At 42.6% G+C, this 12,836-nt stretch overlaps 1 protein-coding gene across 4 annotated transcripts in view; it reads right to left on the bottom strand.

The window, feature by feature from the left end:
* The window catches only part of VAV1 (vav guanine nucleotide exchange factor 1), a 157,587-nt gene that overhangs the window by 78,208 nt on the left and 66,543 nt on the right, over positions 1–12,836 (bottom strand). For all 4 annotated transcript variants that reach the window (XM_077295973.1, XM_077295972.1, XM_077295971.1 and 1 more), the window contains one exon: positions 12,417–12,516. In XM_077295973.1, coding sequence (XP_077152088.1) covers positions 12,417–12,516 — 100 coding nt within the window. The remainder of the gene's footprint in view (positions 1–12,416; positions 12,517–12,836) is intronic.

The following is a 12,836-nucleotide window of genomic DNA, read 5'->3' on the forward strand; positions in this document are numbered from 1 at the left end:
ATGAGTCCGGGGCACACTTCGGAGTGAAGAGGACGTTTAAGTGGCTGCAAACTCGGTTCTATCATCCTCGGCTGCTCGCGGAAGTACAAACTGCCTGTAGGCAATGTCGACAATGTGAGTTAACCAAGTCACCGGAGGAAAGGGCGCCTGTGCAGAGCGTCATGACGTCTGCCCCTTTTGAAGTATTGATGATAGACTACATCACCATTGGAGCAGCGCATCAAGGCTACGAACACTGCCTCGTTATGTTGGATCATTTTTCAAAGTTCGCAGTAGTCACCCCTACCCGCGATCAGACAGCTGAGTCTGCGGCAAGCGCTGTCTGTAAGAACTTTATTCAAGTGTACGGCTGTCCGAGGCGAATACATTCGGATCAAGGAGCCTGTTTCTTGGGCAAAGTCATGGATGAGCTGCATCGCCTCTACGGCATTGATAAGTCACGCACCACACCGTATCACCCCCAGGGAAATGGGGCTTGTGAGCGGTTTAACCGGACTTTGCTTCAAATGTTGCGTGCGCTAGAACAAGATCAGAAAACCCGCTGGCCGGAGTATGTGTCTGACCTAGTGTGGGTCTACAACAATAGAGTTCATCAAGTCACAGGACGCACCCCGTATGAAGTGGTCTTTGGGCGCCCAGGGAAAGGCGTGACAGATCTGGAACTGTCTTCGGAGGAAGAAGGCCCCCGAACAGGGATGGCTTCGTGGGTGCGTGACCATTGACATCGGCTGCAGACCTTACACCGGATGGTGCACACTCGAATTCGGGAAGTGGAGCATCGGAGCACCCCTACAGCAAAACCCCCAGAGTTCCGGCCAGGTGATCGAGTACTCGTTCGAGAGCAAAGACCACAAAACAAGTTAGACCATCGTTGGGAAAAAACACCCTATCGGGTGCTTCGCCGTATAGACCCGCATGGACCTGTATATGAAGTGCGGTCTGAGGTCCCCGGAAGTACAGGTACTCGCATTCTCCATCGCAACATGCTCCGTTTGTGTCGCTCTGTTGACTCGGATACCCCGGAATCCGCAATCAGGGAAGAGCCACCTACGACTGAGTCCCCCAACAACCATTGGTGGGATGGAGAGGATGATGAAGAAGAAGAACGGCGTCAAAATACTCCCCCTATCTCGACTACTACACTACCCCTGATCAGTCGCCCCTCCATTGACTGCATTCCCCCGACACCCCCTACACTAGGACCCGAGCTACGACGCTCTGAACGTTCTACTGCAGGTAGACCCCCAACTCGCTACAGTCCTGACTTACACGCTAGACAGACGCAAGTGTGGAACAATCCGTCAAGTGGGCGACCTGTCAGTTCGAAGGCCTCGCCCAGGGACTGGCGAGCATACAGGGTGGGGGAATGTAGGGGACGGGGATCTGGCGAGCCGTACAGACGAGTGGAACCATTGTTGCCGGGAGTCGGGGTTCCGGGGGACGGATTTGAAGGGCGGAGGAGAAGCCAGACTGAGGTGACAGGAGACAAAGTGACGCAGCGAGAGGGACGGATAAAAAGAAAAGCGCGCGAAAGCAGGGGCAGAGAAGCGCGGGAGAACTCTGAGGAGAGGGAACTGCAGGGCAGTTGTCGTGTGTGTGCAGGCCGCAGTGAGACTTGCTGGGAGCAGAGGGAGAACGTGCAGCAGACGTTGCGGGCAATTACCAGAGCCCCCAGAAAGCGGCGGGTCCGTTGTCAGCGACCCCCAAAGCAGAGGGGTAGCGCTGATCATCTCAGAGACAGTATTACCACGCTCCCCGGGAGTATCTTGCCAGAAAGTGCTCCGGTCCCTTCTGGGTTTGTCTCAGCTGTCACTGATACGGATTACTCCGCTAATTCTCCTCGAAAAGACTCCTCTTTGGACTTGGAAACTGTTACCCCGGATCAACGTCCGCCTGCAGGGGGTGACGCAGCACCGCAACAGACATTCTGGTCTCGAATTTACACCTGGGCCCGTCGACGGAGGACACCTCCTTCCCCCGCCATCAGGACTACGTCGCTGACGGAGCTTCACCATCAGGACTGCATCGCTGAAACAGCGCTGATAAGTGAACTTTGTTGACTTTTTCTTGTTAGGGGGTCACTAGTGAGGCGCTGTCGCGTTCCGCGGGTATAGTTCAGGGCATCTATATAGTAGATAGGATTTACTGTGTAATTGTGATCTTGTACTTAAGTTCCCTGCGTGGAAAACTGTTGTTATCTTTGTTGGGTTGGAAGTTAAAGGAAAGTTAAAAACGTTATTTGCTTTCTGGCTCCTTTTTGTCCCTGCATCCTTCTTTACCTGCGGTCCCTTCATATGCATGGCTCCTTATCCCCTATTCTTGTATGCATGGTTCCTATAAAAAAAAACACATCCTACTTATCTTGCCTGCGCACCCTCCCTGCATCTCATTCCACCGCCAGCAGCTCTTCCAGCCAAGCAATCACAAGTCCCCCGCTCATTAAAGTAATGAATATTCACATCACCCCTATGGGAGTGGAGAGTGTGAATATTCATTACCTTAACGAGTGGGGGACTTGTGATTGCTTGGCCGGAAGAGCTGCTGGTGCCGGAACGAGATGCAGCAGGGGCACACAGGAAAGGTTAGTAGGATGTGTGCTGGAAGTCGACGGCTGAGGCTGTAACTGTGCATGCTGTAAGAGAAATGAATATTCACTGCCAGCGCAGTGAATATTAATTTCTCTTTAGCAGCAGGCACAATTACAGCTGAAGCTGCCGGCTCCTACTTCTGTGACCCACTGCTCTGCCGCTCCCCCCTCCCCCGCCGTCTTTTTGGGACAATGAGTCGTGTATAAGCCGAGGGGGCGTTTTTAGTACAAAAAATATGCTGAAAAACTCGGTTTATACACAAGTATATATATTAATTTTGGTATAAATGTTATAATTTTTCTTTAGATAGGAAAATATTTGTTTTGATCGTATTCCTTCTACAGCCATCATTTGCCATTATTTGTCATTTGCTATCCTTTTTATTGAATCTGGTATGCCGAGGCTCCACCCCATCTTCGCCTTCAAGTCCACCCCTCAAACCTTCCACAGTCCCATCACCCACTCATGAAAAAACTCCACTTTTGCACCATGTCCTCACCAATCACACATAAACAGATCCCATCAAACACCATATCACATACATAGCCATCAGCTTTTGTTTAGGCCAATAAAAATTTAATCCGCTACCATGACAAGGTAGACTGTTTTGGCAGGGCAGGGCCCTACTCCACTCTAACCTATTAAACATTTCTTAAAATACCCAATATTCTTTTAAGGTGTACTTTTAGTTATTTTTCTTTAAAGGAATGTGTCACATTCATTTTTTAAAATGACCAATAATACCACACACAAGGGACAAATACCACCACACCATGACCAGACCACATGTTACCACCACATGGTGACTCGCCACCCTGTCTGCTGTCACTATTATGCCCGTGGGACCATGTGGTACGCTCTTCTTACATGCACCAATATGACGTTTCTCACCCTTTGGGGACATGTAAGGTCAGATTGGCACAGTTTTACACAGACACCCCCTGTACACATGGGCCCAGGGAGGCATAAGGAGTGAGAGGATGTGAAAGGATGTGAGGATGTGGCTCATGCAGTCACTAACGTGGCACACACTGACTCACTTCCCTGTCAGACTGAATGGCCCCTTTCACTAGCTCCATTGAAACAGAGTGCTGCCAGCTTGGTAGGACTGTCACCAGTTCCTCATTTGATATAAGCCCGGTAAATTAACAGGATTATATTGGGCCAGACACCAGCCCCGGTACCATGGAAAGATCAGCTAAGAACAAGGACGTGTGGATTCATGGGTCGAGATAGAAGAGCAGCCCAAGGTTAAATTATATATTTAATCACCTTAAGGTCACACTAGACAAAACTATATACACAACGGATATACAATGGTCAGATATGCAAATACAGTAGTGGTAGGACTAAGTATGCAGAATATCAGTCAGTTACCAGTAGGGCCGGCTCCAGGTTTTTGAGGGCCCCGGGCGAAAGAGTCTCAGTGGGCCCCCCCCCTTTAACACATACCACTATTCATGATGCACAGATACAGCAGAGAAATATAGGCATAGTACAATGCCAGATTTTACTTCTTACATGAGTGATAGCTATTGTAAATTCTACAATACCATACAGCAGAGGGGCTTTATATAAAAGTCAACCCCTTATATGCCAATTTTTGTGACATACTCCCTCTTCCTCAGTTACCAGTAGGCATTTTATTGTTAGCTAAACTTGCTGCAAAGAAAAAACTGCATACATTGAATATGACAATTTTTTAATGGAAAACTTTTTAAAGTAAACATTAGAAAGTATTAATGTAGAACATTGGTAAAAGTGCAAAATGTGTAGCATATAGCACAGCCATGTAGTATATAGCTAAGCACAGCCACACAGTATATAGCACAGCCACGTAGTGTATAGCACAGCCCACATAGTATATAACACAGCCCACGATGTACAGTTATATGAAAAAGTTTGGGCACCCCTATTAATCTTAAGCTTAATGTTTTATAAAAATTGTTTTTTTTTCAACAGCTATTTCAGTTTCATATATCTAATAAATGTTGAACACAGTAATGTTTCTGCCTTGAAATGAGGTTTATTGTACTAACAGAAAATGTGCAATCTGCATTCAAACTAAATTTGACAGGTGCATAAGTATGGGCACCCTTATCATTTTCTTGTTTTAAATACTCCTACCTACTTTTTACTGACTTACTAAAGCACTTTTTTTGGTTTTGTAACCTCATTGAGCTTTGAACTTCATAGCCAGGTGTATGAAATCATGAGAAAAGCTACTTAAAGTGGCCACTTGCAAGTTGTTCTCCTGTTTGAATCTCCTCTGAAGAGTGGCATCATGGGCTCCTCAAAACAACTGTCAAATGATCTGAAAACAAAGATTATTCAACATAGTTGTTCAGGGGAAGGATACAAAAAGCCGTCTAAGAGATTTAACCTGTCAATTTCTACTGTGAGGAACATAGTAAGGAAATGGAAGAACACAGGTACAGTTCTTGTTAAGGCCAGAAGTGGCAGGCCAAGAAAAACATCAGAAAGGCAGAGAAGAAGAATGGTGAGATCAGTCAAGGACAATCCTCAGACCACCTCCAGAGATCTGCAGCATCAACTTGCTGCAGATGGTGTCACTGTGCATCGGTCAACTATACAACGCACTTTGCACAAGGAGAAGCTGTATGGGAGAGTGATGCGAAAGAAGCCGTTTCTGCAAGCACGCCACAAACAGAGTCGGCTGAGGTATGCAAAAGTACATTTGGAGAAGCCAATTTCTTTTTGGAAGAAGGTCCTGTGGACTGATGAAACCAAGATTGAGTTGTTTGGTCATACAAAAAGGCGTTATGCATGGCGGCAAAAAAACACAGCATTCCAAGAAAAACACTTGCTACCCACAATAAAATTTGGTGGAGGTTCCATCATGCTTTGGGGCTTTGTGGCCAATGCCGGCATCGGGAATCTTGTTAAAGTTGAGGGACGCATGGATTCCTCTCAGTATCAGCAGATTCTTGACAATAATGTTCATGAATCAGTGACAAAGTTGAAGTTACGCAGGGGATGGATCTTTCAGCAAGACAATGATCCAAAACACCGCTCCAAATCTACTCAGGCATTCATGCAGAGGAACAATTACACTGTTCTGGAATGGCCATCCCAGTCCCCAGACCTGAATATCATTGAACATCTGTGGGATCATTTGAAGAGGGCTGTCCATGCTAGGCGACCATCAAACTTAACTGAACTGGAATTGTTTTGTAAAGAGGAATGGTCAAAAATACCTTCATCCAGGATCCAGGAACTCATTAAAAGCTACAGGAAGCGACTAGAGGCTGTTATTTTTGCAAAAGGAGGATCTACTAAATATTAATGTCACTTTTCTGGTGAGGTGCCCATACTTATGCACCTGTCAAATTTTGTTTGAATGCAGATTGCACATTTTCTGTTAGTACAATAAACCTCATTTCAAGGCAGAAACATTACTGTGGCCAACAGTTATTAGATATATGAAACAAATAGCTGTTGCAAAAAAAACAATTTTTATAAAACATTAAGCTTAATATTAATAGAGGTGCCCAAACTTTTTCATATAACTGTATATAACACAGATACATAGTATATAACATAGCGATGTAGTATACAGTACAGCCCACGTAGCATATAACACAGCCCACGTAGTATATAGCAGTGTTGGCACCATATCCCTGTTAAAAAAGAATTAAAATAAAAAATAGTTATATACTCATCTTCTGGCGGCCCCCAGATCCAGCCCAGGCCTTAGCGATGCTCTCGCCAGCTCCCATTCCCCGTAATGCCTTGTGAAATGACCTGATGACGTAGCGGTCTCGCTAGACCGCTACGTCATTGCAGGTCATTGTCTCGCAAGGCATTACTGGGAACAGGAGCTGCCGGCAGCATCGCGAGCATCGGAAAGGCTGCGGGGGACGCCAGAAGGTAAGTATATCACGATTTTTTATTTTTTAAAATTATTTTTAACATTATATCTTTTTACTATTGATGCTGCATAGGTGTGCTGGATGCTGATGCCGGCCCTGGTTACCAGTAAGATGAAAGGCCTGTCTGGCATGGGAGGGGCTGCCGCATGGAAGGCTGGTGGTCCCCTCTATTCCTTAGGGAATCTGTGACCTAATTTTGGCCCTATAAACTGCGGCCACCGCCATTAGGGGCTTATCTACAGCATTCTGTAATGCTGTAGATAAGCCCCGATGTAACCTGAAAGATAAGAAAAACAAGCTCCCTTTGCAATTGCTTACCTACGATGTTCCATATATGCTAGGTGGGAGACAAGACTGGAGATGCTACAGGCCATGGTAGCATGTTTAGGCCACACAGTCTGCCTACAGTAGTAAACGCAACATGAGGCTTGGAATTGTTGCTTTGAAAACTGTCTCTAAAGACACTAGAGAAAAATGGCCACACCACTAGGTCCACGACCAAATTAATGTAATGCTGAACAGCTAGTGTACCTGGAATAAAGACTAGAGAGTTTCGGCTACCGTACATTATCCCACACGATATTATGGGAGTAGGACCGTTGTGTCATTCCCTAATGATAGCATCTTCATGGTATTACACATGAGCCCTGCTTTTGTCTTGGAAGCAATGATAGCCAGAAATTAGTCTGAACATCAATGAACAATGAGACCTTCAAGAGGAAACGTCACACCAGTCCTACCCCTGGGATTATGGTGTGGGGTGGCTTAATGCAAGGTAGCCAGTAATGTGCAAAACTTCAGGCAAGTTTATTTAGGCAGATTCAATTTTAAGATTGTGACAGTTTGTTAGAGTTTACAGCTCAGCAATAGAGAAAAGAATAAAAAAGCCCTAAAATATTGGACAAATACTCCAGATATTAATATATTGAATAACTGAAACACTGAAGAAGAGTGAAGAAGTCTGGACTAACTAATGCATGCATTCAATTGATAGGGGGAAGGAAACAGAGATAGGACAGGTGCCAGCAGCAGTGCCAGGCTCGGTGTGATTGTTCAGTGATATAGTGAAGCTGGTACCTACTGTATCTGATCTGCTGCATTTGAATTTCAAATATACATTCTTGTTATCCAATATGAAAGAAGAGGTTGGCGTCTCCAGTAAAATAATTTCTCACTTTATTAAACTTCCATATTAAAGATAATCATCGCAGGATGATATTTCAGATGTTGACGCGTTTCGACTTTCACAGTCTTGATTGTAACATGCTCCTGATATGGTATCTCAACATTTATAAAAACACTAAACACTCCTTCATGATGACATCATGCAAATAATTATATGCAACATGTGTGTAATGAGTCACAGAAGATAAATATAAGAAAACAGCATTAACATTAACTTGATATTGCAATAAATATACATGAGAACATTGCGAAAATTTAAGCCTGACGGTGACCTGGTATTTAATTTCATGATCCATAATGCCTTGTTCTTAGATAATAGTTTTCTCCAATCACCCCCTCAGGTTTGTTTGTTCTCATAAAGGCTATGGGAAAGAAAATAATGAGTTTCCATTTCTTGCAATTAAACCTCAATCTGGTAAATTTTTTTGCATTATCTGTTTTATAGAATCAAAATGATTACTTTGGGATGTAACAAAATTCACACTATTATTTTTATTAACCTTTATTTTGTTTTAAGATTTATCTCTGCAATAACTTCTCTCTTGTTGTTTTTAAAATTTTTGTTTTGCATTTTTTAGGAGTCTTTTGTTGTACTCTCTTGTCTTAATTTATCCTGGACAAGTTACATTGTTCAGAAAAAAACCTTTGAGTCTGAACAAATCCTTTTAGCACGGACTATTTCTCCATAAGGTATGGAGCAAATTATGTATTTCAGATGATAACTTTCTGCTCCTAATATTGTATCCCCTGCACAGGGTTTTCTGTAAATAGTGACACACAATGTCCCCTATCAAAAGTAGTCTTTAAAAAGGAGTGCTATCAGAAACTAATAAGAAGTTAGTAAATCTTAAATTTGCTAGATTTCTATTTATGAATGGCATGAATTCCGACACAGCCGCTCAAACCCTACACCACACTATACAGTAAGTATGTCGTCGATGAAGCAACCGTACCAGAGCAGGCAATCCAAAAATGGGTTGTTATAAGAAAAAATGAAAAACTTCTCCCACCATGCAATGTAAAGAATTGCCAAAGAAGGTGAAAACCTAGGCGCCCTGAATCTGTAAATAATATTTATCAAGCATAAAAAAAATCATGTTGCAATAAATATTCAATTGACATTAAGAGAGCTTTTAGAAATTTCCCATGTAAATTGACTGTAAGTCTTTACGTGATGGTTAATGGCTTCTAATGCTAGATGATGGGGAATAGTAAGATATAGATTCACCACATCACAAATAAAAAATTACACATGTTCAGGCCAATTTGAAACCTCAACAGTTCTTAAAACTTCAGAGCTGGAATAATATTGGTAAGTGGTTGCAAAAAGGCACTAAGTCTCTCAAAAATTGTAAAAACTACAAAAGGAATTTTTGCATAGAGATAATTCTTGTAACAAAATTAAGGTTAATAAAAATAAAAATATTGGTGGGAATTTTGTTACATCCTATAGTAATCAATTTGATGCTATAAAACAGATAATACAGAAGTATTTTCCAGTATTAAACCAAGATGAAGCTTTGGCTAAAATTTGGAAACAAGGTTGTGGTTTTATTTCAAGAAAAGGAAAATCATTAGTAGATTTTCTTCCCCCTAGCCTTCATCAAAACAAACGAAACTATGGTAATGTTTTTATAAATGTTGAGAAATCAGGGGCATATTACGATTAAGAATGTGGAAGTCGAAATGCGTCAACATCTGAAATATCATCCTGTCATGACTATCTTTTTTGGAAGATTAGTAAAATGAGAAATTATTTTGCCAGAGATGCCAAACTCTTCTTTCTTTTTTTGTTGGATCTCAGGACTTATACGTGGTGGTAGAAACAATGTAGCATTGGAGAACAAGTTTTTTTCTCTTCTGAATACATTTGTGTTCTTCATTCCTAGTGCACTAAAAAAATAGGGGCAAGACAGCATAATATTTTTTTAATTACTTCAGACCTGTGATTGTACTGATATTTCACATTTTTTGTATAACAGTTTGTGTGAATGTGAGAATAATTGTTGCTTCTTTTTTTAATCCAAGAGAAAATTCTCCACAAATCTTTACCTAGAAGAGACCATGCTGATGCAGCATTGTATCTTCTTGCTGTTCTCAGTATTACCATGATGTATATGACCTGAGACATGAAACTGTCTTCCACAACCTCAACATTGTTTCAGAGTTTGCCTGTTCCTCACCCAGTGCTAACCCTCCTACACGAAAGTTTCTATATTGATTAATGACTGTGTTTCAACATATATATAGGGAATGATTAATACTATAACCTGTTTCGTATGATTGGATACCGATACAATTAACTAAAATCCTACCAAATCCATAAATTGGTGCAGGTGTAAATAGAAACAGAAATGCTGTTTGGAAGACAAAGGATGATCACAGTAAATATTAATATGATTTATAGTACTGTGCTTTAAACTTTTGCACAATACTGTAAAATTATTGTTATCCTCATTGCTGAGAAATACCAGTAGATATGTATTTCATCATGCAATACCTGGGAAGTGTCTGATTCCAATTTTATTGTGCAGTAGGACAATGACCCCAACTAAGAACTTTCTTCAGACATAAGAAGAAGGAGTCCTAGAAGTGATGTTATGGCCTTAACAGAGTCCTAACCTCATCATCAAGTCTGTGTGGAATTACATGAAGAGACAGAAGGATATGCACAATACTACATCATAGGAGATCTGTGGTTATTTCTTCAAGATGTTTAGAACAATCTCCTTGTTGAGTTTGGTCAAAAACTGCATGTAAGTGTACCTACAAGAATTGATACTTTCATACTTTAATTTAGATTTCTTTTTGTTCACTCACTTTGCATTTTATTAATTGATAAATCTAAACTATTAACACTTCTATTTTTAAAAGCATTCTTAGGCTACTTTCACACTAGCGTCGGGAACAACCCGTCGCTGTGCATCGGGCCGAGGTTCCCGATGCTAGCGTGGTCTCCGCCGCACAACGGGGGCAGCGGATGCATTTTTCCCACGCATCCGCTGCCCCATTGTGAGGTGCGGGGAAGTGCGGGGAGGTGGGGGCGGAGTTCCGGCCACGCATGCGCGGTCGGAAAAAGCGGACCGTCGGGAGCAAAAAACGTTACATGTAACGTTTTTTTCTCCCGACAGTCCGCTACCACACGCCCAAGCGTCGCAAAACGGACGCGACGTTTGGCAATGCATCGCAAATGCGTCGCTAATGTTAGTCTATGACGAAAAAACGTATCCAGCAAGAACTTTTGCTGGATGCGTATTTTCGGCAAAACGATGCATTTGCGACGTATTGCAGTTAACGCTAGTGTGAAAGTAGCCTTACTTTGCAGCATTTTTAGCACTATTGTGTTTAAAAAAAAAAAAAAAGCCATTGAGCATTGAAATGCTGCATCATGTTTATGGGAGAATACATTTTGCTATATCACTGGAGCGCTGCCGTCTTTCTGTTTCATAGCTATTCAACTTCTGTCATCAGGGAGAATGTATGACCATATATTAGAATTACCAGTAGAAGATGAAAAGAAAGTGGGGAAGACTCTTAACTAATTAATCTATGCATAGGAAACAGAAAAATACTTTGGATTGTAACAAACCCCAGTCTGTGTATGTAGTGTTAGGGCTAGCGGAACGCACCAAGTAATAGACAGACTGATACGAGGTGTGTTCGCAGCCCGGGGTCCACCATGCAGAGATACCTGCTGCAAAGTAATGGCGGATGGACACTGAGCTCACACGTGGGTTAAACTTCACCCCGTGTGAACTGGAAGCGATCTCTTGCCTCACAGAGTCGCGCTGTACACAGGGAATAATACCCTAACTAGGGTTGTGCTTGCTCTGGAACTCTTCTGTGCTAACCGCACACATGAAGGAACCAGATGCTAAGCCAAGGCTAATTGCCCCCACTGATGCTAGCTGCCTGCCTGAGTGTACAGCCCCAAAGCTAAACAGACTCACACCACATATAAACTGAGTGGTAGAGTATCCACTGGCAACAGCCAAACACAAATGATACTAGCGCATGGCCGTGCGAACCTTTTATAGTTGTAGCTCTCCAGGGCCTTCCTAGTGGACCAATAGGAGCTGCTACAGGACCTGAGCGTGTGACCCCCGACCTCCAATGAGAGGTCTTCCCTTGGGCATGCTCAAAAGGTGAAAAGCATGACTTAGTCCCAGGAGCGCCTGCTCGCCGCCGAACAGTACTGGTTATAATGGCTGAACCTGGAAGGGTAGCAATAACCAAACGTGCAGTATCTGTCCGAGCCAGGCGCTGGGACCGATGTCTCTGCTGAGCAGGTTCCACTGCAGCTGGAGAAAAATGGGAGACCACAGTGGACATGGCTCGAGATTCCCCCTGTGCAGCGGCAAGAACTCGACACCTAACATGTTGTCACTGGCTTTGACATGATGAAATACACAGTGTGATGTATTTACAATATTGCAGGTAGATCAGTATATGGGATTATTTTCATTTTATAACAATGGCTCTACTATTTAGTACAATGTGGAATTACACGGTTAATAGGATTGATAAGAACAGCATTGATATCCAGAAAGAAGCATGATAAGACAATCCTATTTACATATTGGTCAGCACGTCACTAGTCACTTTGCATAGATTCGTGACATTATAACTGCTGTGCTGAAGTAAAGCCCAATGCTAAGAGAGCTGGTATAGAGAAGTAAGTAAGATGCCCAAAGTAATAACTTGTGTAGAATAACAAGCAATTTATATCACTAGGTAACAACACCCCTACCTCTAACTTCATCCTGAATCCCTCATGTTCCTGGGAAATCTGTTCCAATCTTTTAGAGGCAGATTCCACGTGACTGCAGTATGTGCCATAAATAAGAAACCTGGTAGAAAAGACAGAATCATGAAAACTGGGCAGAAGTCATTTTTTGAGAGAATTAGTGATAAAGAAAGATATTAGTTGAGTTGTGTTTCTTTTCTGGTGTTTTAAAGGGATTTTGCACATGACTATATCTGGTATTGCAGGCAGCTCAGTCTCATTTAATTAAAGAAGCATTCCTACTGACATTTGTAATCATTAAATGTGCATTAAAGGCTGCTCCGGGTCACACAGAGCGCAGTGACTTTTACAATGTAAGCCTATAGAGCATCCGAGCGAGGCACCATAGGTTTTCATTGTAAAAGAAACTTCCTGCTCACACAC

The sequence above is a fragment of the Ranitomeya variabilis genome, chromosome 3 (genome assembly GCF_051348905.1).
Source record: "Ranitomeya variabilis isolate aRanVar5 chromosome 3, aRanVar5.hap1, whole genome shotgun sequence".
NCBI classification, from domain to species: Eukaryota; Metazoa; Chordata; class Amphibia; order Anura; family Dendrobatidae; genus Ranitomeya; species Ranitomeya variabilis.